This window comes from Ictalurus furcatus, chromosome 14, assembly GCF_023375685.1.
Source record: "Ictalurus furcatus strain D&B chromosome 14, Billie_1.0, whole genome shotgun sequence".
NCBI lineage: Eukaryota > Metazoa > Chordata > Actinopteri > Siluriformes > Ictaluridae > Ictalurus > Ictalurus furcatus.
The window spans coordinates 15,699,323-15,724,975 of NC_071268.1; the positions used below are offsets into that span (position 1 = coordinate 15,699,323).

Genomic DNA, 25,653 nt, shown 5'->3' on the forward strand with positions numbered 1-25,653 from the left:
ATGAAATGTCAGATAGGACTCAGGAGTTCAAAGCCTTTACAATGCATACACACTACTCATCCACAGACATGATCTATCATGAGCCATCATGTTCATTAAACAGAAGGAGGGTGGGATTTTTTTTTATACATATTACATTGATTTTGCTCATGCCACAGTGAGTAATAACACCTGGAATGATTATGGTTTCTGAATCACCATGCTGCTGGCCACATCGTTGGTTTAGCTGTTTTGATTTCTCCAAACCACGTTGATGGGTGTTGGCTGTTGGAGACATTAAAAGTCTTCTTCTCAGTTGCTGAATTGTTTGACATAGAGTCAATGAATCATGCTTTTAAATTAGAATTTGCATGAGTGATTTCTTATGAAGGTTAGACTCTAAGGGGGTAAAAAGAATATGTAGGAAAAACACACAAAGGATTCAACTATGAATATACATATAAATATACATTTTGTAGATTGCTGGATATGTGATATGATAGCTATTAGTGTCACCTTTCATTAGTACCCAAAATTATGGGAAAAATCAAGAGTAGTTGCCTTTTTAACCTAGGTGTACATGGTGACCAAGAGCCCTTTGGAGTTTCCAAAAGGTGATTTTGGTAAAATGCATGGACATACCCTTAGAAAAACATGTGTAAGTTATTACTTTTCTTTGGTATTGGTATAAAATTTGAACTTGGACTAGGAAATGCTTCATGCTGTGGTCCAGTTGTGTTTTCCAGCCAATAGCTCCCAGCTGTAGACATCTGTACAATTGTGACTTCTGGAGTATCACCTTTCAAGAGAGGCCAAAACCATACATGTACTCCAAATGGTTCAAGAACAGCTTTAATTTTACCTTGGGTATGCCTTGAATTTTTAGGCACTTGAGTTTTAGGCAAATTTTACAGGAGCTTTAAGAGGTTGGGGTCCATTTTGTCCATTTCCTTAATGGTTCTTTATAGAGGGTTTCCATTTCCCCTTTTAAAAAAAAAATCAAAGTAAAAATTCTTCAGGAAGGTTAGAGTTCAGTCCCGTCTCTTCTCTTAACTCATACAAAATCAAGCACAATTCACTCATGTTGCTCTCGTTCATTCAAATTCTTATGGCTGTTGCATGATGTTCAGTTTAAACAATGCTGTGATATATATACACACACACACATATGCCTTAAATGAGTATGTTTGAAACAGTTTGAAACACTGTGTAATTATTGCTTAGAAAAGTATTTTTGTGTGCAGAGTGACAGTTGGATTCTTCTTCTTGCACTCTGCACAAGGAGGAGTGAGGGGGTGAGACGTCTGGCTGAAAGAAAAGGTAGTGAATTGAGTGCCAGTTCAGAAGGAGGCAATTACAAAGGAGCAGATGTGTGCTGTGTGGATGCTGAGGACCTTGGCACACCGAGTAGCAAAAGAGAAGCGGCTGAGCAGCGAGAGAGGCTTTGACATGGAGCAACAGGAGACCTTAACTGAAGCAATAAAACCATACAAACCAAAGCTAAGGATAAGAGAGAGGGTGAGAGGAAAGGAGGAAGGGAGGGAGAAGTAGAGGGAGGGGTAGAAGGGTGTGTTCATATACGCACCACCCTCTTCCATGATAGCAGTGATAGTGAGACCTTCTCTCTCTCTCGCTCTCTCGCTCTCAAACACACGCACACCCAGACGCACCAGTGAAAAGTTAGAGCAAAGTCTTCCGTCTTCGACAGGCTAGCAGCAACCCACTGAACACTCCCCTGTGGGCACTGGACCCCTACTCCCTCCCTCTCTCTCTCTGTCACTCATTCACTCACTCCCTTACTCATACTCATTCATTCAATCAATCCATATTCTCGGTAGCTTTACTAGTCAGAGAGGAGGTACAGGAATATAGGAATCTTCTACAGTCTCTCCTCAGCCAGCATGTGGATTCTCCTACTCGGACTCACCTCTGGATTGCTGGCCTCCTCTTGGGCAAGCTCTGTTCAAGGTGAGAGAAAAGCACTTGTTTCAATGTTGGTAATTTATCGTGTCTTGAATATATATTTTATAAAATTATATATATATATATATATATATATATATATATATATATATATATATATATATATATATATATATATATATATATTTTTTTTGTACTGATTTTTGAAGGAAGTAAATGTTACTGCTGTGTGCTTTTTTGTGCTTTGTGAAGTGATTTCATTGAGTGTGCATGCAAATGTGTGTGGCTGTAAGAAATGAATACATGGATGCCGGTGAGACAGCATGCATTTCCTGTGGCAGACAGAGCAGACAAAGGACACGGCTGCCAGACAGAAAGAGGGAGATATGGAGAAACATAGACAGACGGAGAGAGAGAGATAGAGAGAGAGAGAGAGAGAGAGAGAGAGAGAGAGAGAGAGAGAGAGAGAACTGGGAAGAGGCACAGACATACTTGGTGAAATGGAGTCTGTGCTTTAAATATATGCAGGTCTATCTTTTTTTTAATCTTCAATATCACATCATTTTATTCTGCCTATATATTGAAACGCTCGGCTGGATCAGTGTGCTTCTTCCTTTCACAGCTTTTCCAGCTTACAATAAGAACTGAGCTACACAAAGGAAATTGATCAACTGTGCTGCTATTATTCTGCTTTTCCTTCACTCACTGTTTCTAGCTCAGTCTATTCTTATTGTGAAGTTGTGGTTTTGAAGTGTGTCAGTCCTGAAAATCTCAGCTTAGGAAGCTGGTAGTGAAGCTAGCAGGTATAATTGTATGTGTATGTCTTTGAATTGGGAAGTGGATAGTGAATATATCTGGTCTAGCTCTCTCTCTCTCTCTCTCTCTGTGTGTGTGTGTGTGTGTGTGTGTGTGTGTGTGTGTGTGTGTGTGGTAAGGGAGAATTGGGGAGACTCTTTGGATGGCTTCCAGTGAGCTACCACTGTGGAGCTGTAAATGTCTGCCATGGCCAAGCAAGCGAAACAGGAGGTGGTTTAGGATGGTGTTTGTAGGTTTAGGGCTTGTACTGTGCACTGTGCAAAAGTGAAAATGGAAAAGAGTGAGTGCAAAAGAAAGGTAGCTCAAAAGTAGCAAGTCAGCAGACAAATCACAACCTCCATGGTGAGCTGAGAAAATGAGATTTGTTGTGAGATACCCCAAGGGTAAAGCACCACACTGCTTACTATCCATCACAGCCAGGGTGGCATGAAGCTAATATGACATTGAGAGAGCCAACACAGCCCAACAGGCTCTTACAAATTTGTAATAATTTATTTAGCTTAATTTGTGCAAGTTGTAAAGATAAAGAATAGGCTTAGTAGCAGGGTTAATACATGACCATCTGTTTGACATTCTGTATGTGATTTCCAACCACGTTGCCCTCGCTCGTTTTTCCTGAAACCAGGTTCCACAAATTCACCCAACATACACACTAACTGGGTGTGTCTTACTGGACTCCATGTTGTGGTTGGTGTGTACTGTTCTTTTTTTTCCTGTGAAGGCTGAGTAGTCTGCCTAGATTTCTCAAGAGCCAAGATACAGGAACATGGGCTTTCTCTGGTGCTCTCAGGAACATGCTTGGTTCAGTCTGTCTTTGTAGTTGTACATGACCTTCACTTTGTGTCTTCAAGGGCATTCTGATGAAACAAGCAACTTTGATTGCTTCACTTGGATAGCTAGGATTTTTTTTTTTTACATATCCTGACTTTCCTTGTTACACATGAGATGAAGTGTAAGGACAGATTCCCCAAATGTAGTAAGACAGAATGGTGAAACTAGTCTATCTTTGGGTGCAAGTTCACTCTCATCAACTCTTTCCAGTTCTGGGACTTGAACTCATGATGATCTGGTCACAAACAGAAAATGAATTAATCAGTTAACCAATTTCTTCTATTTTGGGCCTTCTGATTGTATTTTGTAATTGTCAATTGTCTAGTAAAAATAAAGTCATCAGTTTGGGCATAAGTTAAATGACGTTTCCTGTTTTGAAAGTCAAATCTCAACCAAATGCAGCCCCTCCCTTTAGCGCATCCTGTAAAATGACATGCTCAAAGCACAGGCTTTTTTATACTGATTAGCTGGATGTGCATATATCACAAATATTACAAGTGTGTAAAAATGTTCAGACCTAAACATCACTGACACCTTCCTTTAATACATCTGAAATTCCTTCATTCAACATACATAAATGTCACCTTCTCTGTTTCCTGTGGGGGTTTTCCTAATCTATAACATTAATGGGGATTTTTTTTTTAGTAAATGTTACCTTTCCATCTTCCTCCCACATTAGATGCAACACATCAGCATGATCAACAGTGTGTGGGGTTTAAAAAAAATGTTTTTCCACTTCATAGATACAAATTTCTAACAAATGTGCTGCAAAGGCCTTTATATAGCCACAAGAAGTGTGTGTTTGTGTGTGTTTACATAAGGTGAATGACCAGCTTTGCTGAACGGCAGCAAGCAGCTCAGTCATATGCAGTTACGCCGAACAAGGAGCATTTGAGTGGAGTTCTAGTCACAGGAATGTGTGTATCATTGAACACCCCCTCCCCACACACACAGACACATTAAAATACGCATACACACAGCGACAAACTTGAAGACCCTCACGCTACCTGGAGTGTCATGTTTCAAGGTGAGGAAGGCCATTTGGTGTCGACTCAAGCCTCACAAAGAAGACTTGTACGTGGACAGGCGTCACCTGCTTTTTCCCAGCTTTTCCACGTGCTACTGATTTGGCTTCATATCTTCTTTTATCTTTGATCAGGGACCAGCTGGCATTAGTACAAACATGCTTACTGGCATGTCTAGTAGTAGTAAATCAGTGATACTGGATTTGTGATATAATCTTAAAGACATTTATACAACATACTAGTTGAACTAATGAGCAGTGAAGCATTTTCAATATAACACAAATCCAATTGCCTAAATTAGTATTAACCTAATATTCAAAATGATCCATATAACTGATGTTTCATAGACATACAAGCTAAATTGGTTTCTGACTTTTGTTAATTTCAACATGAAAATCTTAACTTAAATATATGAAAAGGCTCTCATATTACAATTGAACTGTATCTCCTGGACTGTTGTTAAACATATTCATTTTTAATTAAGATTTTAAATTGTTTACATTTAAACATTTTAATGCTTTCTTCCCCTCTTCTCACTCATTTTAACATACACTCAACCCTTTGTAGGGTGAAGAAACTGCACTCCAAAACAAGTTCAGTGCAGACCCCAAATTTGCCTACTATACCACTATATAGCTGCATTAATTTCTAGAGCCACACTGCCCTATCAAAGGAGGGGATCCAAACGATCCAGTGGAAAGGAGGCTTAAAGTTTTTGTGCATGTTTCAAATCTTTTGAGAAATAGAAAGTAATTGAAATAGTGCAGATGAGCTATTATTTGCATAAATTGATTTATATTTGTTTTAATGCAGCTTTCAAATATGGTTCAATTGTTTTAAATAAAGAGATGCTTAAACAGAATATCATAGCAAGTAAGCAGAGAGAGAAGTGCACCTATTCAAAATTTTGAGTGCCTTCTTTAGAGAAGAGTACTTCTTGCAGACAATGTCCTCCAAAAACAATGGAGGTGTAGAGAATGGCAGGTGGGGGTGAGGGGTGTCATTCAGTTGACTTTGACATGGCTGCATTAGATCTCTGGTTTCACTGCCTGCCTACACTCATGAGTGTATGTGGATGGATCAGTCTTAAAAGACTGTGACTGTGACTGAACACCATATACTGGGGACAAACACTACTCAAAGCTTTGTGCTGAATTGACATGAGCTTTGCTCAGTCTTCATTATATTATAATTGGTTAATTGGTGCATTGATTGTGCCAAAATTCACTTATTCAATTGACATATTATGAGTTAAAATCACAATTTCAAGTCTAATTTCCTAAATAAAGTAACTCCAGTTTGGAAAGTGCCTTTTAAGCTAGGCTTAGAGTCACCTTAATATCTCACATTCTCTGATCGTTTCTATGTTGATGCTGTTGTTGCTGCTTCTCTGTGTGGTTTAATCGGAAACCCGCAAGCCAGGGCAGAAATACAAACCCCACCTAGAGCAGCTGGAGGTTCTGGCAACCTCTCTATAGACAACATCACTCACGCTTTCTTTCTTTTCACATCATTTGTTTACTGCCCAAAGCCCTTAACTCCATTAAGAGACAATGGTTGCTTTCAAAATCAGCGCTTTTGAACTAGCAGGACTCAACATGCTGTGTAAACCAGCTTGACTACCAATTTTGCATGTAAATGAAGACACCTTGGATGGGTTTTTCCATCCTGTGATGCTGTCTTTAATCTCTAAAGTGACTCTGCAGGCCCAGAAGCTATGCTTTTCCTTCATGGCATTGCATTCAGTAAGTCTCTGTGTGCCACTGCTGGGTTGATTCTGAAAGTGTGCCAGAGTAACCCTCTGCCCAACTGTCATTAACAGCCACACTAGCTCTTCTTCCTGTTTGAGTTCCTGATGTGCGTTGAGGCAGTATGCTGAGCAATGGAAGTAAACTGTGTGGCTGTTGCAATATTTTAATCTCTGACCATAAATGTAAATGAGCTAAGAAGGATTCTTGTTTGTGCTCAAGTGCTATTTTATAAGTTTCCAAATAATGAAAATGGAAGCAATATTTTAAATTAAGGAACATTTGAGGTGAATGATGTGATAGTAACAATTCATGCAGTGACATAATGACAATATCCCACACTCTTATTAGTTTATTTAAATGCTTGCCATCTTTTATGCATATATCATCGTATTAGTCTTTCTTTTTTGTTTATTGTTTTAATGTGTATCTTGATTTTATGTTACATGCTATTATAGTTGATAGCCAATAATAAAAATTCAATCTGCTTCTTCAGTCAACATTTTCTAACACCCACTTTGTTTTTGGGGTTTAAGGCATATGCTTGTGTTTAAAGGTGCTGGTCTAGTGGTCTAAAGTGTCCAATGCTTCTAATCTAGAAAAATCTGACAAGTGAACTACACAAATTATTTTAATATTCTGAATGGGCCATGCACAAAATAAACTTAATCACTTGCATAAATCAACTCTGAATATGGAGTAAATATGGCGTATATTTTGAACTAATGGAAGTCACCATCGCAGCTCTGAAGTGCACCATTTTTTAATACCTGATTTATTATTTTCTCAGAAAGTGGTATATGCAAGTGAATAATTAATAATAATTAACTTGATTGAGAGTATAATTGAGTCATCCCCTAGGTTATGCATCTGTTAGAGGATAATGCTAATGAACAACATTAAAAACCTAATGGAAAAATTACAATGGGAACCAGTAGGTCCTAATGGAAATGATCCAGTATTTTTTTTTTTAAAAAATGCTTATGAACCTTACATTCTAATAGCTGAACATGTAATGGAAACCATTAAACAATTAAATGAGACTGATACAGTCACTTGCGTTTATTTATCTAAATACATGCATGCTGTTTGTGCATGTCACCATGGCAACAGTTTGCTGATTAAATAGGTGCAATACGATTTCCTGGCTATTTTTGCAACAACACAAGATACAGAAGCAGGATGTGAAACTGCACTTAATGCAGAAACAGAGAAGTGGCCTTTGTGTGAACTGTGCAACACTAAAATTTACTCATTGAAATGAAAACTGATTTGTGCTTTCCCTGTTGCAATGGCGACTGGATGCTGGGAAGTTTGGTGTCTCTTCAGAATCATAGTTAATTTTGAGACATGGTTTATCTGGAGATATGATATCTGGTAGTGTAATTTAAGAAAGATAGTATAAGGGAGAACTTTCAAGACAAGTCCAATAGAACTGGTGGCACATTCTATTAGTTTTGAAGTTGCATGGCATTTAAGTTCAAAAACTTTCTGTTTATTGATATTAACATATTGTTTATATAATGTATAATCAAATAAAGTCTTGTTTTTCTCAGCTGATATCGTTGTGAAATTCAAACAATAAATGTAGGATACAGAATATGCAGTAGGATATAATTAAAAATGGCACCTTTCCTTTATCACTGGAGTGACCAGGTACCCTTTTGTATCTTTAGTATGTATTTTTGCCTTGAAAGGTGCATGTACATTTGTATGTAAAAGATGCATTGTATAGCCACATAAAATATACCGTTGATAGTGTCACTCCACTCCATTTTGTACCTTTTTTTATTAGAGTGTATAATAATGATGTAATATAAAAATTACTGCAAATGTTAGCATGTTAGCATTTAAAAAAAAAAAAAAAAAACAGGTTTGATTACAGTGAAACTATTTATAAACATGCATTTTTTAATATTACTTGAAGTTATATTAGAAAGATATCCTTAATGATGGAGCAGTTCACATATTTTCTGGTCATAGATCTGGATCTACAAACTCTAGAAGAAAATGAGGAAGTGTGTGGCCATGGTGACCAAGCCACATTGTGCTCTTAAAAATGAAAATCTCAAATCCATATTCATGGTCACCCTCCCACAGTCAATATGGAGTAAAATCAGATTAGAATTTTCTCCCCTGATGTTTCTTAATGCTGTTTTCTACCTACCGTGCTGGTTGCTGTTATAATGAAACTTTATTGTGTGCTTCAGCACAGCCTCTGCATAGCTTTCTTTCTCTTTGTACATTCATCATTTTAAATAGATCTTTAATCTGATTTGCATTTTACAGAGAATAATTCAGTTTGACTGTTGCAATATGTCTGAAGTATAGCCATTGGAGCCTGCATAGTGACTTTGAATCCTGGGAAACAATCCACAGTTTTTCTCTGCTCATATACAGCTTTGCTCCGCTCATGAGGGGTGTGATAATTAGACACTGAGCTGAGTCAAGGGTGTTACTTTGGGGAAAGCAAAAAAATAAAAATTCAGTGTAAAGACAGAGAAAAGAGAGGTGAAAACACAGGGACACAAACGTCATAGCAGCAAATTCCCCAGAACTGAATTAATCTTTAGAGTGTTGTACCAACACTTCTGGGGGTTATTTGTGTTTGGAATTTATCTGGTGTGTGTGTGTGTGTGTGTGTGTGTGTGTGTGTGTGTGTGTGTGTGTACTTGATCAGGAAGTTTGATTTTAAACGCATCAGAAGATTTCTCCCCTTCCCTGTAAACTGAAAATAATTGTGAAAATAATTTAGAGCACATGTGTGCTGTTCCCAATTTGACAGTATTTTCATGTCTTTCCAGCAAGAATGGACTTGTAGGATATGTTACTGGAAATGAGTGACAAACAAATAGAACATTTAAATGCCCTCTATCAACTTTTCTCAGCTTTTGTTTTTATTTCCCAGCTTTTTTGCTGATGATAGTAAACACCAATAATGCATCTCTGTCTGCCCCTCTCTCTCTCTCACTCTCTATCTCTCCGTCTCTACTCAGAGGTGAAGCTACGATCCTGCAGTTATGCGGGAGTATTCCATATTCAGGGCAATTATCGATATGCTTTGGACTTTGAGGCTGCTAAGAAACTATGTGAAGTGCTGGGAACAACCTTAGCCAGTAATGAGGAGGTGACTATTGCTCATGGCAGGGGCTTGGAGAGCTGCAGGTGAATATTCAATCTCTATATATCTATATTTACATGCCTGTCCTCACTTGATGTCAGCTGAATTAATAATAGAAGTTGATAAAGAATCCTCAAATCTGTTGAGATGATTTTGGGGGGGCTTCTGATATGGGGTTAGAATTGTTTTATATTGCAAATAAATAGATTATGATCCACAAATAAATGTAGTGAGATTCACAAAAATTAAATAAATTCACAAATAAATAGAATTAGATCCACAAATATATGTTAGGAGTTTCACAAAAGTTAATTAAATTCACAAATACATAAAATGAGATTTGCAAAAGACATTTTTTTACAAATATGTTTTTATGTCACAAACACAACTTTGCCTGGCATTCATTTGTGGATCGTGTCCTGTGCATTTCTGGATTTTTAAACATTTCTTGCATCAAGAGTGCACACAAATCAACAAATAGGTGGACTCTGCCCACCATCTACTCAAGCCAATCGGATAACAGCCAATCGTATTACCAATCGTAGCACATATTCTTAGTGCCACAATAGTCAGAGGTCAAATCCAGACATTTTTCTCTACAGTGTCGAATAGAACACTAATAACACTAAACAATCATAGGCATGGTAACTTGTGTATATAGAATAGAATAGTTAATCCTTCCTCCAAGTGTATTCAGCTATCATATAATTTTACATGAGCCGCAGTCTAAACAGATGCAGTGAATGGCTTCTTGTGTCATGGAGGAAGCATGTGTTAGTCATTGCCCTCCAGTGTCCATAAAAAATAGCATTCAATGTCAGTAGCACAGGTTGGATCACAAATGCCTTAATTATGTAATGTAAATTATATTTGCCTTAATACTCACCTGAAAGTGCATCTGCACAGCCCATTCTGTGGTATTAGGAAAAAGCAGACAGGAACAATCCCCAGTATGTCCTACAATACCTTTTGCAAGTATTTTTATGCTTCAGCTTTTGGATTTCTTCAAAGGTTACTGCTACTGATTTAAAGTAGTATTATCTCCAAAGACAACTAGCCATTAAATACAATTTTACTACAACTTTACTGCGGTAATTGGGATTTTTCTGTTTAATTATAATCTCTCTGACAGCAGATTAACAATTGGAATTCAGTCTTATTAATTGATTACAAGTTCAGTATACATGCTATAAATACAGCTAATAGTGATGAAAATGCACTGTAACTTGTGAACAGGTATGGCTGGATCAGCAGTGGAAACATCACCATTTCTCGACAAGTGCCGAACGCCCTGTGTGCAGCTAACATGACGGGCGTTATCACTTTGGTACCTACAGATTCCCACTATGATGCCTACTGCTATAATCAGACAGGTAATTATAATGAAGAAAAAAATATTATTAAGAGTTGGAATTCTATTATTTGATATTTTTCTGACTATAGCATATACCTACACAGGTTGAGCTGTGAGATCTATCTGTAGTGATACATATACAGTCCCTTCTGAAACTATTGGAACAGCAAGGCCAATTAATTTGTTTTTGCTGTACTGTAGACTGAAGACATTTGAGTTTGAGATCAAAAGATGAAAATGAGAAAATAGTTTAGAAGTTCAGCTTTTATTTACTGGTATGTATATGTAGATCTGTTAAACAACATAGAACATAGCACATTTTGTATCAGACCACCCAATTTGTAGGTGAGCAAAAATACTGGCACATGTGACTGACGGGTGTTTCTTGTTACCCAGGTGTGTCCTGTTAGATTGATTGTGTAAACAATAAATAACTCTGAACATCTATAATTGGTTTTAGCCTTCAGTTTCACCTGTGAAGACTGCATTTGTTATTTAAAAAGGATAAGCCAACATGAAGATCAGAGAGCTGTGTATGGGAGAAAAGGAAACCATTTTAAAGCTGAAAAAATCAAATCAGAGGCATTGCACAAACATTTGGCATAGAAAATATAACAATTTATAATGTCCTGAAAAAGAAAGAAACCATGGTGTACAACAGACACCGAATGGGGCAGCCAAGAAAAACAACAACAGCTGATGACAGAAACATTGTGAGAGATGTGAAGAAAAACCCAAAAACATCATTCAGTGACATCACCAACAACCTCCACAGGGCAGGGGTGAAGGCATCATGATCCACTCTTTGAAGAAGATTTCAAGAGCAGAAATATAGAGGCCAAACCAAAAAATGCAAAGCACTTATCAGCAGAAAGAATCAGATAGTCAGATTGGATTTCTGCATAGGAATGCAAAGACCTCTACACAATTGACGGAAAGTCTAAAATGTGGAGAAAGAAAGGATTTGTTCATGATCCAAAACATATAAGCTCATCTGTGAAACATGGTGGATGTAATGTCATGGCCTGGGCTTGCATGGCTGCTTCTGGAACAGGCTCACTAATCTTCAGTGAGTAGCAGAATGAATTCAGAAGTTTATTTGGTGGGGGGGGGACTGGAAGGTTTTAGACTGGCCAAGTCAATCATCAGACCTTAACCCAATTGAGCAACATTTCACCTCCTGAAGAGGAGACCCCCCCCCCCCCCCCCCCCCCCCACACACACACACAAAACAAACAAACAGAAAAACCACAAAAAACCCTGAAAGAGGCTGTGGTAAAAACCTTGCAAAGCATCACAAAAGAAGAAATCAATAATTTGGTGATGTCGCTGAGTTGAAGGCTTGATGCAGTTATTGCAATCAGAAGATATGCAATCAAATATTAGGTGTTATTCATTTTAATTCATTTCTATTCTTTTGCTCACCTAAAAATTGGGTGGTCTGATACAAAAGGTTACATGTTTAATGTTTTTTTTTTTTTTTTTTTTTTACATGTTTAGATGTAAATATCAGGAAATAAAAGCTGAAATCCTAAACTCTCATCTTGTATCCATCTTTTGATCTCAAACCTAGATGTCTTTGGTGTATAGTTCAAACAAATGAATTAGCCTTGCCATTCCAATAGTTTCAGAGGGGATTGTAACTATAGTGTTTAGGATACAGTGTTAGAAGATCTTTCATTTTGATACATTGTAGGTAAACAGTTTGAGTCATTCTGATTGGTACCTCATTGTGGACAGATTATAGGCAAATAATTCAGGACTTTATAAAATGTAACTATGCTTCCCAAAACAGATCTGTCTAACAGAAGCTGCAATTTTGAAATAAAATCTGTGGAGAATGATCCTGCACATCCTGAGACCAGTGGTGAGAAAACATCATCATCATCATTATTATTATTATTATTATTATTATTATTATTAGTAGTAGTAGTAGTAGTAGTAGTAGTAGTATTGTTGTTGTTGTTATTATTATTATTATTATTATTATTATTATTATTATTATTATTATTGTTGTTGTTGTTGTTGTTGTTGTTATTGTTATACCATAGTTGTCAAAATAATAATTAGTAGTAGTGGTAGTAGTAGTATCTTAGTGTTAGTAGTACACACACACAGACACACATGCAGACACAATGACACCTGCAATAGTGTCAGCATATTCATGCCAAAAATTATGTTTTGGCTGATTATGTTGTTCAGACACACATTGGGTTTACAATGCCTGAGGTCAGGGACAGTAAAAGTAGACTTTAGATATTATTCCCTCCATTTTGTGTGTGTGTCTATATATATCCCCGATATCATGTGACTTGTTAGTGTTGCAAGGTCTCAGGTGTGTATGGGGAGCAGGTGTGTTAAATTTGTTGTCATTGCTCTCACACTCCCTCATACTGGTCACTGGAAGTTCAACATGGCACCTCATGGCAAAGAACTATCTGAGGATCTGAAAAAAAGAATTGTTGCTCTACATAAAGATGGCCTAGGCTATAAGAAGATTGCCAAGACCCTGACACTGAGCTGCAGCACAGTGGCCAAGACCATACAGCGGTTAAACAGGACAGGTTCCACTCAGAACAGGCCTCGCCATGGTCGACCAAAGAAATTGAGTGCACGAGCTCAGCGTCATATCCAGAGGTTGTCTTTGGGAAATAGATGTATGAGTGCTGCCAGCATTGCTGCAGAGGTTGAAGGGGTGGGGGGTCAGCCTGTCAGTGCTCAGACCATACGCCGCACACTGCATCAAATTGGTCTGCATGGCTGTCATCCCAGAAGGAAGCCTCTTCTAAAGATGATGCACAAGAAAGCCCGCAAACAGTTTGCTGACGACAAGCAGACTAAGGACATGGATTACTGGAACCATGTCCTGTGGTCTGATGAGACCAAGATAAACTTATTTGGTTCAAATGGTGTCAAGCGTGTGTGGCGGCAACCAGGTGAGGAGTATAAAGACAAGTGTATCTTGCCTCCAGTCAAGCATGGTGGTGGGAGTGTCATGGTCTGGTGCTGCATGAGTGCTGCTGGCACTGGGGAGCTACAGTTCATTGAGGGAACCATGAATGCCAACATGTACTGTGACATACTGAAGCAGAGCATGATCCCCTCCCTTTGGAGACTGGGCTGCAGGGCAGTATTCCAGCATGATAATGACCTCAAACACACCTCCAAGATGACCACTGCCTTGCTAAAGAAGCTGAGGGTGAAGGTGATGGACTAAACCCTATTGAGCATCTGTGGGGCATCCTCAAATGGAAGGTGGAGGAGCACAAGGTCTCTAACATCCACCAGCTCCGTGATGTCATCATGGAGGAGTGGAAGAGGACTCCAGTGGCAACCTGTGAAGCTCTGGTGAACTCTATGCCCAAGACACTTTGGGCCCAATTTGGACATTTTCACTTAGGGGTGTACTCACTTTTGTTGCCAGTGGTTTAGACATTAATGGCTGGGTGTTGAGTTATTTTGAGGGGACAGCAAATTTAAACTGTTATGCAAGCTGTACACTCACTACTTTACATTGTAGCAAAGTGTCATTTCTTCAGTGTTGTCACATTAAAAGATATAATCAAATATTTACAAAAATGTGAGGGGTGTACTCACTTTTGTGAGATACTATATATATATATATATATATATATATATATATATATATATATATATATATCTATAACAGTAGCACATAAAGTTAATGACACAACTATTTCAAATTTCCTTATAGTACAGAACCACTTAGATGATGCTAGAATGAATTTCTGGATTTTTTTAGATTTCTTACTTTGCTTACAGTGGAGGACAATTCTATAAATGTACTAGTACTATAATGTACTAGTCCTATGTAGACTAGTACAGCTTTAACAGCTTTAATTATATATAACTTTAATATATATATATATATATATTATATTAAAGTTATATATAATTAAAGCTGTTAAAGCTGTACTAGTCGACATAGGACTAGTACATTATAGACTAGTACAGCTTTAACAGCTTTAATTATATATAACTTTAATATATATATATATATTATATTAAAGTTATATATAATTAAAGCTGTTAAAGCTGTACTAGTCGACATAGGACTAGTACATTATAGTACTAGTACATTTATAGAATTGTCCTCCACTGTAAGCAAAGTACGAAATCTAAAAAAATCCAGAAATTCATTCTAGCATCATCTAAGTGGTTCTGTACTATAAGGAAATTTGAAATAGTTGTGTCATTAACTTTATGTGCTACTGTTATAGATAATGACATAACATATTGATAAATGCTGAACGCTGATATTGCCTTGTATGTTTCCTCATTCCATTCTGCCCTATTTCAGAGAACAGTGGAAGCCAAGTTTTTAACAGCACTAGAATTCCAGCTGAGCACGTTTCTGCAATGGATTCAGTTGAGTTACACACCAGTCGCACCGTTACAGCTGTTCATGACCTAACTCCTGCCACAGAGGAGACGAATCCCACTGCAAACAACTCTCATGATGAGCCTGATGTATCAGGAGATGTGCTGGATCAGAACACACAACCTCCCACCACGACTACTGAACCCTCTGGAAAATATGATGATCTGACCACTGAGAGTGCTGAGTTTACAGAAAAAAATAGAGAAGTTGCAGGTAATACCCCCATAATATTTAGCCAAGTAAACACTGGCTCAGGTATGGGAGAGGCAATACACACCACCACAAGTGAACCAAACACTGAAGGCTCAAAGGACACACAAGAGGACCACATAAATTACACATCTGAGAGTCCACCAGGTATGGAACAAGAGACAACAAGATTCCCCACCATGAAACTTAACAGTTTTTCTTCTTGCCTCTATTTTTTTTCTTACCTTTAGCAGTTTTAAAATGACTGGTCTCAATGCTCGATTCGTATTGGTCAGAAGGATTGTTTCTATAACAGCAGCTCTGACAGTACTTCCAGATGCAAGGTCTATATTAAAGCACTCATTTTAATATGTTAATTTTTACATTTATATTGTAAATACATACATACTGTAGGGTCTTGTATGGCAGGCGATCCACATCATCAAATTCTGAAACAAAAAAACATGTACTTTTTGATATGCTGACGGTTTCTCTGAGGACACTTTTATTTAGCATTTTTGCAAGGACTCTCCAGCATCATTGCTTTATAACAATCAGAGTTAAAGCTGTAATAAGTTTTTTACGTCACAGGAAAGTCTTCAAGACTTTGTGTTTTGCTGTTTCCCAGTAGTATGACAAGCTGCATAGTTTTTCTTATTAACCTCAATAGTTAGACAGGCTGGTCAGGGAACAACTGTTTATAGCTGTTATGTTATAAAAGATAACAGGAATTATTCCTCATGTATTAAACAATATATTTTTAGAATCTACAATAGAAGATGCTTCATGAAAAATACAAAAAATGGTCTGACTCAATATACAGTCTTTCGAACAAAGTTTAAATCTAGCACCCTTAATGTTCCTAATGTAGAAACCTACAAGAGTGTTTCCCATACACAAATGGTTTTTGGTAGAACCTCTTTAAGAAACTATTAACACTTGAGAAAGTCTTTTTTCCCTAAGAGCAGACACAGTGAACAGAACCAGAGGGGTAAAACACTGGGCCACTATATATAGGGTTATTTTTAGCCCAATGGCTGGGTAAATATAAGACAGAACACATTTTGGGTTGTTTTCAACGAAAAGCATGGTTTCATTTTTTAAAAAAATGCTGGGTTAATTTTATTTCATAAATGGGTTAATATTTTCAGGGTTATTTTTACCCTTTGAAAATGTTAAATATACCACATTATAAACAAATATATCAACATGGTGTCTCATTTATTTATACACGAGGTGTACAGAAATGTATTGCTAGAGCTGCTAAAGTGGTGTTTATATTTAGACTTTGAAGTAAATGAATCAAATATGACATATTTAAGACGAAAACGTCAGATTTAGATCAAAGGAAGATGTTTAAAACATCTTACGATCCAGAGGGCATTACAAATAAGTAAGCCAAAGCTAACAATGAAAGCAGTGCATTTAATTTTATGTAAACTGGACTGTTATTGCACATTTTTGCTTTTTGTAGTGAACAGTAATGGTTTTATGGATAAATATATTCATATGAACCTTGTTTCTCCAAACAAAAGTCCGCACTGAGTCGATTTGACCCAAGGAGCTGGGCTGAGGCGTTTGGGGGGTCACATTGATTCAACTGTCAGTGAGAATGACCCAGTCACTAACCTAGTGGTTGGGTTACACAAAACTACCCAAATGGTACCCAAGACTGAGAGAATAACTGAATTAAATGACCCAAAAGGCTCAACCCAGCAATTGGGTAGAAAAAACAACCCAGCATTTTTTTAGAGTGTGTGTGTATATATATATATATATATATATATATATATATATATATATATATATATATATATACATATATATATATATATATATATATATATATATATATATATATATATATATATATATATATATATATATTCCCCTTAGTACCTGGTGGAAGCAATTTAGACTTGTGACTCACCTTTTTAGTGCAGTGCAAAGCCCTCTCTGCTGTTAGACAGTTAAAGTTTCTCATGCTGTAACAGGTGTCTCTTTACATTCAACAATGCTTGCTGCTAACTTGCACTCGCCCCCTACTGTTCAGTGACAACTACTGCAAACATTTTTTCCCTTTTGAATCCAGGTGTAAGGTTACTAATTCATACATCCAAATGTATATATACATTTATGTGTATACACTCTTTAAAAAAATGTTTATATCTAGCAACCTGAAGGATTTATATTCTCTGTTGAAGGGTTCCCCTCTGGGAAGCCTCCAACTGAGTATAGAAATAGCTCCCAGTAGAAAAACCATTCAAGTAATATATATATATATTTTTAAAGCTCAAAAACAACAAACAAAACTTTAATGCACTTTCTTCTGCATATTATTTCTAAAGCACCAACCACTGAAGTGAATTCACGGCAGTCTGTGCAATCGAAAGGGAGGAAGGGACCTGGCATAGCTTCATCACCAGAGGAGAATACCAGCAGTGGCGGCACTAAAGGTTCACACACATTCATCACACTCATATTTTCATATACCTGGTTAATCCATATTCAATCTCTAAAAGCACAAATATGAAATGTAAATGATCCAGGATCCTTCCAATTTAGGCATTGTTATCAGTCAATATTAATCAGTCATGTCATTATTGTGTTACTTAATATTAGTCATGAAACACTAATGCAAATATGGCATATTTCCACCAACAGTGGGCACTGTTGAATTCTCAAATCTGACTGGTCAGAAGGTGTTGATTATTTTTTTATACCAATAGTACAATAGTAATAGAACATAATAGAACAATTGTAGCAGCTGTAATTTAAAACAAAGATTTATATCAATGCACTCATTCTAATATGCTTTCATTTCTATACTAACAACTCATTCACAGGGACTTGTATACTGGCTGCTCAAAATAATCTAAGAGTAAAAATAAACAGATTAAAATCTGTCTTGTTAATTAAATGATGTAACACTTAGGGAAGGAGTCTCCAGTGTCAACACTATGTTATGGTCAAGTTTTCTGCCACAGGAAAATCTTCAGGAGTTTTCTGGTTTCTCAGTAGATAACAAGCTGCATTCTTTTTTCGTATTAAATTCAAGAGAGAGAGCGAATGAGAGACTGCTAAGGAAATGACTGTTTTATATCTGTTATAGCATGAGTGACAACTTGTTTTGTGGATATTCCACAACATGAAATGTAACTATAACCTAATAATAGTATGACGTGTTGTCTTTAATTAATAGAAAAAAAATAGTTGGCAAATTGCTATAGTAAGAGAAATACCACCCCACCATTAAATATTTCCCTGTAAGAGCATATTTGCATTTTATTCCTTACTTTCTAAATTAATAAACTGATGAAATGAATTCTGTCTCCTGTGCAGATTGGTTGGTCATCTTGATTGTGATTGTGGCCATCGTTGCTATTATTATTCTGGGTGCTCTTGTGGTAACAAGGAACAGGTAAACCTCACTGATAGGTCTTTTGACCTTCTTACACTAATATAATGAAAGTGTTCTTAGTATTTCACCATTATAAACAATGTGCATAAGCAATGTATTGTTGATGAAACATACAAATGCAATATTTGGGCACTGTCAATGGTTATTTGACATAATTTAGTGAACAGTGAACCAGATGGTGCCCTTATAGCAGCAGCACTATACTACTGGGAGGAGCTTACCAGTCTGCATGCTTTTTAGCAAAACTAATCTAGTATTGATCAACAGTACACACTGTGAATCAGATTAAAAGGAGGCAATATGGCATGAAGCATGCAGAACAGTGGACTCCAAAACCACATGCTCCCAGAATCTAAATGTGTGTTTGGTGTGTTGGCATAGGTGGTGTGGGAGAAGCCAGACTCTGATGATCACCTCCAAGAGCAGCGGTGAGGGCAATGGGACAGCAGCATCAGCGGCCAGCCCTGAGGCTCAGGAGAGAGAGCAGGAAATGGTGACGCTTATGAACAAAGAGAAGATCCAGGAGAATGGCAACACGGAGGAGTTTACTGTGATCACCCTGGAAGAATCACCAGAGAAAAACCAGGAAGCATGAAAGACTGAATGAGACGGTCTGAGGATGAGGGGTCAAAAGGTTGGGGGAGAGAGTGATGGGTCAAGGCTTAAGTCTTAACCAGAGAGATAGAAGCTGTTAGACACTTTGGGAGCCAGACAGACACTCAGATACTGTTGGTGACATAAAGTGTCAAAAGTCTTGTTTGGTCTTTTTATATGAAAAATTTCCATTTCCTTAAGGGTAAGGAATCTACTATAATTTTCCTGTGGCTTCAAAACAAACAACACAACAAAGTGTTATATTTTAGACAAAAGGGAAAAATGAAAGATTTCTCTACACGCCATGGAGACATCCTAAATTTAAACCTCTGGGCTCTTAATTCTTTTCTAGTTTCATTTTGCCTTTCACAGTGAGAAAACCTGATGGTTAATCTAGCACAAATGAGAATGTTCTTTTGAACTGATTTCACCTTTTTTTGCTCCCCCAATTTAGGGCTAATCAACATTACAGATCCTACACTACAATAAATAATGTTAAGGATGAAACAAAAGCTGACGGAAACCAAATTTTCTGATTTCAATAAAATAGTTACAGAGATGGTGATACTGCTCACCAGCTCATGTCTCCTAACTTCCCCATCTCATGCCTGATACTACTGAGGCCTCTTAACACAGATAAGACACATTTATCATCTCTTAGTGTCAGTTATTAGATGTAAAAGTCGATTATAGCTTAAAGCTTATCTAAAAACCATTTCACAATTATAACGAATATTTATTTAAATTGCATTTGTGGGGAAAAACACTTAAACTTTATTTCAATATTGTGGTGTGCAGTGTGGTTCTGTGCAGGTGATAGGATAGTAATGCGGGCGGCAGAGAAAGATGTAAGGTTTTAATAAAGGTCATTAAAGTCCATGCACAAAGCGATCATAGTGCTAGAATTCCTCTTCAGTGGGTTTGAAATGAAACAAGAAAGGACAAATAAAGTGAAATGAAGAGGCAGAGATGCTGATACGTGTTTTAGAGTCTTTTGAAAATGTCTTTTCTGACTTTTTTTTTTTTTTACCCCTGCGAATGATTGGTTTTTGTTTGTTTGTTGTTTGTTTGTTGGCTGGTTGGTTGGTTGGTTGGATGATTGGTATTTTTTTTTAAATTTTTTTGCATTTAATTTATCCTTTTGTATATACCACTATGCTTGTTTACTATTGTATGAGATTGGAATAGTCAGACCGTCATATCCATTTTTTTAGTCAGTGTAACTGAAAACCCATTTGCACCCTTATTGATGAAGTAATATCACACTGTAACTTGATACCAATGTTTTAATATTTTTGATCTCCAAAAGTCTATCAAAGAACATGCTGGAACAAGAAAAGCTATTGAAAATTATATATCATTATTCTTATCATGTGATCATGCATATGCAATTTACATATATTTAATCTCATGACAGTTGGGCTATAAAATGCCAATAATAGAGTGTACCAACATAACCAGTGATGCAGTTATTTATTTTAAGATGGAACAAAGTGCTTAAATTATGTCTTTTAATGTTCATACTTTGCACCTTACATTGCCACCAAAAGCTTGAAGCATATGTACATATTAGCATACATAAGCTTTCTCCACATACAGACATTTCAGTTTCATATTTCTGCTTTTTTCTCTTTTGTCTTTTTATGATGGCATCTACTCTTGAACGTGCTTTGTTTAAGAAAGATTAGCATATGCAGTAGTGGTAGGAGTGTGTACATTGACCAAATAACTCATTATTGTTAATTAAAAATAATTTTGTGAGGTCCAGGATTAAATAAAAAACGTATAGATGTGTTTTCTTGCATCATTCTTGTTTGATATGCAACTGCATGAGCGATTGTTAAGAGCACTATGTATTTGAGAAAGACTTGGAGGGGGAAGGTGGGGGGTGCGGGTGGTGAAAGATGGTGTGTTTCTTTGAAGCAGGAGGAAGTGTAGTTGCCATGGCATCCAAGTCATGATGGAAGAGGGTATTATTTCTCCCCCCAGCATAGAGACACGAGAGATGGAAGCCATTTTGAGAAAATAGAATTTTTCTGGTTATGGTTTTTGTTCTTTAGAATTAAAGTTTTGTTAAATTTAAATTACACCTAAATACTGAAATATGACAAAGACAAAGTAAAAAGAATTGTACAATGATATTTAACCAATCAGATACCAGGAAAGATTTGTTGAATATTGATATGGCTCTCATGGACTTACAGTAGCACGCTGAGTTATGTGACTTAATGGTGTGCATTTAATTTTACAGTAACTACACTAACAAATATGACCTCAAAACAGAGAAATGGACATCATCAGACTATTAAAATTACAATTGGTGACTCCATAATCTCAAAATACAATTATTATAGAATTTTAAATAATGCACATGAAAGTTTTTACATTAAAAAAAGAAATTACTTTTCAAAGTGTTTTGCACACTGAGTTTCTCTTAATTTCTCTAGAGCTGTCATATACAGTATAATATTGAACTACTTTCCCTGTTGGTTTGTTGCCTCAGACTCATCCTCAAGAGAGGCAGCATTGACCTGGGCCACTTCCTCCATGTATGTCATTCCAGTGTCATATTGCCATATTTTGACTTGCCCAATAAAGTGCCATGCTGCTCCCACATCTCAACTGTCACAAGATCACAGGTGATGTCCTCACCTTCAGTATGTGCCCAGTAGATGAGGAACCTCATGGATTATTGTATCTTTGATGCTTAACAGAGTGTGTTTGTAGCATCCCAGAATCACACATGTAAATGATGTCAGTTCAGTCCCCTGACCAGCAGTAAGCAGTAAGCAATGACTATGAAATTCAGGAAGTGTGTCCTCTTGGAAACTTATTTTACTAAGCTTTAACAGATCATGTAGAAACCACTCAATGGAATGAAGCAGAAAGTGTAGGAGTCAGTGGGCTGTAAATAGTGTTTTGCAATAGTGTTCTGCAATATCGAGAGGCAGCCACTTTTACTTCTTCTGCAATTTTCTTCTTCAGATAGATCGCTGATAATCTCTGCCATGTTCAAAAGTCAATGTTAAAAATTTCAGTCAAAATATTTCATGTGTATGTATGTGTTTGTATTCCAGGTCCAGCCCATAGACACATCAGAAAAATGTCTCCTTCCTGATTGGCCAGTTCTCTGGTTTTCAGCTCTATTTGAATACTTTTTTTGTCTTGCACAGATTCCATTTGGTATAACTGTGGACTGTGTTTTTGGTTTGTCTTAACTCTTTCAATGCTTGTGATCTATATGTAAATATCAGGCATACAATTGTAAATAACCTGATTGGGCAGTTCAGAAAGTAGGGAGACCAACATCAACCATTTAAAAGAAAAACAATCCTTTTTTCTCCTGTTAGTGTTAGTTAGTAAAAAATTTTGCCAACACTTTTCTAAGTGAACTGATGTTATTCATTTCACAGGTCAATAATAATAATAATAATAATAATAATAATAATAATAATAATAATAATAATAATAATAATGCTATGGCTGATCTGTGTGTGTGTGTGTGTGTGTATATATATATATATATATATATATATATGTATGTATATATATATATATATATATATATATATATATATATATATATATATATATATACACTGTGGGGGGAAAAAAGTATTTGATCCCCTGCTGATTTTGTACGTTTGCCCACTGACAAAGAAATGATCATTCTATAATTTTAATGGTAGATTTATTTGAACAGTGAGAGACAGAACAACAACAACAAAAAAAAAAATCCAGAAAAACGCATGTCAAAAATGTTATAAATTGATTTGCATTTCAATGAGGGAAATATGTATTTGACCCCTCTGCAAAACATGACTTAGTACTTCGTAGCAAAACCCTTGTTGGCAATCACAGAGGTCAGACGTTTCTTGTAGTTGGCCACCAGGTTTGCACACATGTCAGGAAGGATTTTGTCCCACTCCTCTTTGCAGATCTTCTCCAAGTCATTAAGGTTTCGAGGCTTACGTTTGGCAACTCGAACCTTCAGCTCCCTCCACAGAGTTTCTATGGGATTAAGGTCTGGAGACTGGCTAGGCCACTCCAGGACCTTAATGTGCTTCTTCTTGAGCCACTCCTTTGTTGCCTTGGCCATGTGTTTTGGGGCATTGTCATGCTGGAATACCCATCCACGACCCATTTTCAATGCCCTGGCTGAGGGAGGAGGTTCTCACCCAAGATTTGACGGTACATGGCCCCGTCCATCGTCCCTTTGGTGCGGTGAAGTTGTCCTGTCCCCTTAGCAGAAAAACACCCCCAAAGCATAACGTTTCCAACTCCATGTTTGACGGTGGGGATGGTGTTCTTGGGGTCATAGGCAGCATTCCTCCTCCTCCAAACACGGCGAGTTGAGTTGATGCCAACGAGCTCCATTTTGGTCTCACCTGACCACAACACTTTCACCCAGTTGTCCTCTGAATCATTCAGATGTTCATTGGCAAACTTCAGACGGGCATGTATATGTGCTTTCTTGAGCAGGGGGACCTTGCGGGCGCTGCAGGATTTCAGTCCTTCACGGCGTAGTATGTTACCAATTGTTTTCTTGGTGACTATGGTCCCAGCTGCCTTGAGATCATTGACAAGATCCTCCCGTGTAGTTCTGGGCTGATTCCTCACTGTTCTCATGATCATTGCAACTCCACGAGGTGAGATCTTGCATGGAGCCCCAGGCCGAGGGAGATTGACTTTTGTGTTTCTTCCATTTGCGAATAATCACACCAACTGTTGTCACCTTCTCACCAAGCTGCTTGGCAATGGTCTTGTAGCCCATTCCAGACTTGTGTAGGTCTACAATCTTGTCCCTGACATCCTTGGAGAGCTCTTTGGTCTTGGCCATGGTAGAAGTTTGGAATCTGATTGATTGATTGCTTCTGTGGACAGGTGTCTTTTATACAGGTAACAAGCTGAGATTAGGAGCACTCCCTTTAAGAGTGTGCTCCTAATCTCAGCTCGTTACCTGTATAAAAGACACTTGGGAGCCAGAAATCTTTCTCATTGAGAGAGGGTCAAATACTTATCCCCCTCATTAAAATGCAAATCATTTTATAACATTTTTGACATGCGTTTTTCTGGATTTTCTTGTTGTTATTCTGTCTCTCATTGTTCAAATAAATCTACCATTAAAATTATAGACTGATCATTTCTTTTTCAGTGGGCAAACGTACAAAATCAGCAGCGGATCAAATACTTTTTTCCCTCACTGTATATATATATATATGTCATGGGTGCCCAAGGCTCATTGATGCACATGAGGTCCAAAGGCTAGCAAATCTGGTCTGATCCCACAGAGGAGCAGAAGAGCTAGCCATGGCACCAGGATGCACTATGGGAAGAAGGCAAGCTGGCATAGGCAGTGTACTGGGAAACCTTGGGTCCTGGCATTTATGTGGATGTACTTTGACATGTACCACCTACCTAAACATAGTTGCAGACCAAGTACAACCCTTCAAGGCAGCAATATTCCCTAATGTCAGTGGTCTCTTTTAGCAGGATAATGCACTCTGCCACACTACAATTTTAACCTACCTTCTCTAGCTAACTTTTACATTTTAGCTAGCTACCCACTTTACCTTAAAGGCTTTGTAATTAGGTTAATGCTAAGTATATATATGGTTAGATGTTAACAGATTAAGGGTTAATATTTTTTTTTTTTAAACTCCAGTTGAGGATTATAATGATAATGATTCTTTATTAATCACATATTCAATTCAATTTTATTTGTATAGCGCTTTTTACAATAGACATTGTCTCAAAGCAGCTTTACAGAAATATCAACATGGTATACAGATATTAAAGGTGTGAATTTATCCCAACTGAGCAAGCCACTGTGTGGCGACGGTGGCAAGGAAAAACTCCCTAAGATGTTTTAAGAGGAAGAAACCTTGAGAGGAAAATGACTCAGAAGGGAACCCATCCTCATCTGGGTAACAACAGATAGTGTGAAAAAGTTAATTATGGATTTATATGAAGTCTGTATGGCCTTAGGAGCAGCCGTAGTCCCAGCAGTCTGTAATTAGAGAAGATTTGAGCTCCATCCAGAGGCAAAAAGGATCTGGATCTCTAGTATCTCCATAAATTCGTGTGGGGCTCTGCAAAAGGAGAGCGTGAGAAAAAAGATTATTAAGACTGCGAAGTAGTAAAATAGAATCTAGTCAGGGTAGGCTTGAGTAAACAAATACGTTTTATGCCTAGACTTAAACACTGAGACTGTGTCTGAGTCCCGAACACTAATAGGAAGACAGTTCGA

General features: G+C 37.3%; 1 protein-coding gene across 1 annotated transcript; it reads left to right on the forward strand.

The window, feature by feature from the left end:
* The first annotated feature begins 1,281 nt into the window (after nucleotides 1-1,281).
* cd44b (CD44 molecule (Indian blood group) b) lies at nucleotides 1,282-21,197 on the forward strand. The gene is made up of 8 exons (XM_053642030.1): nucleotides 1,282-1,947; nucleotides 9,319-9,487; nucleotides 10,680-10,816; nucleotides 12,593-12,664; nucleotides 15,119-15,556; nucleotides 17,737-17,844; nucleotides 18,731-18,809; nucleotides 19,191-21,197. The coding sequence occupies exons 1-8, from the start codon at nucleotides 1,881-1,883 to the stop codon at nucleotides 19,402-19,404; spliced, it is 1,284 nt and encodes a 427-aa protein (XP_053498005.1). The 5' UTR covers nucleotides 1,282-1,880; the 3' UTR covers nucleotides 19,405-21,197.
* Nucleotides 21,198-25,653: the final 4,456 nt, after the last annotated feature.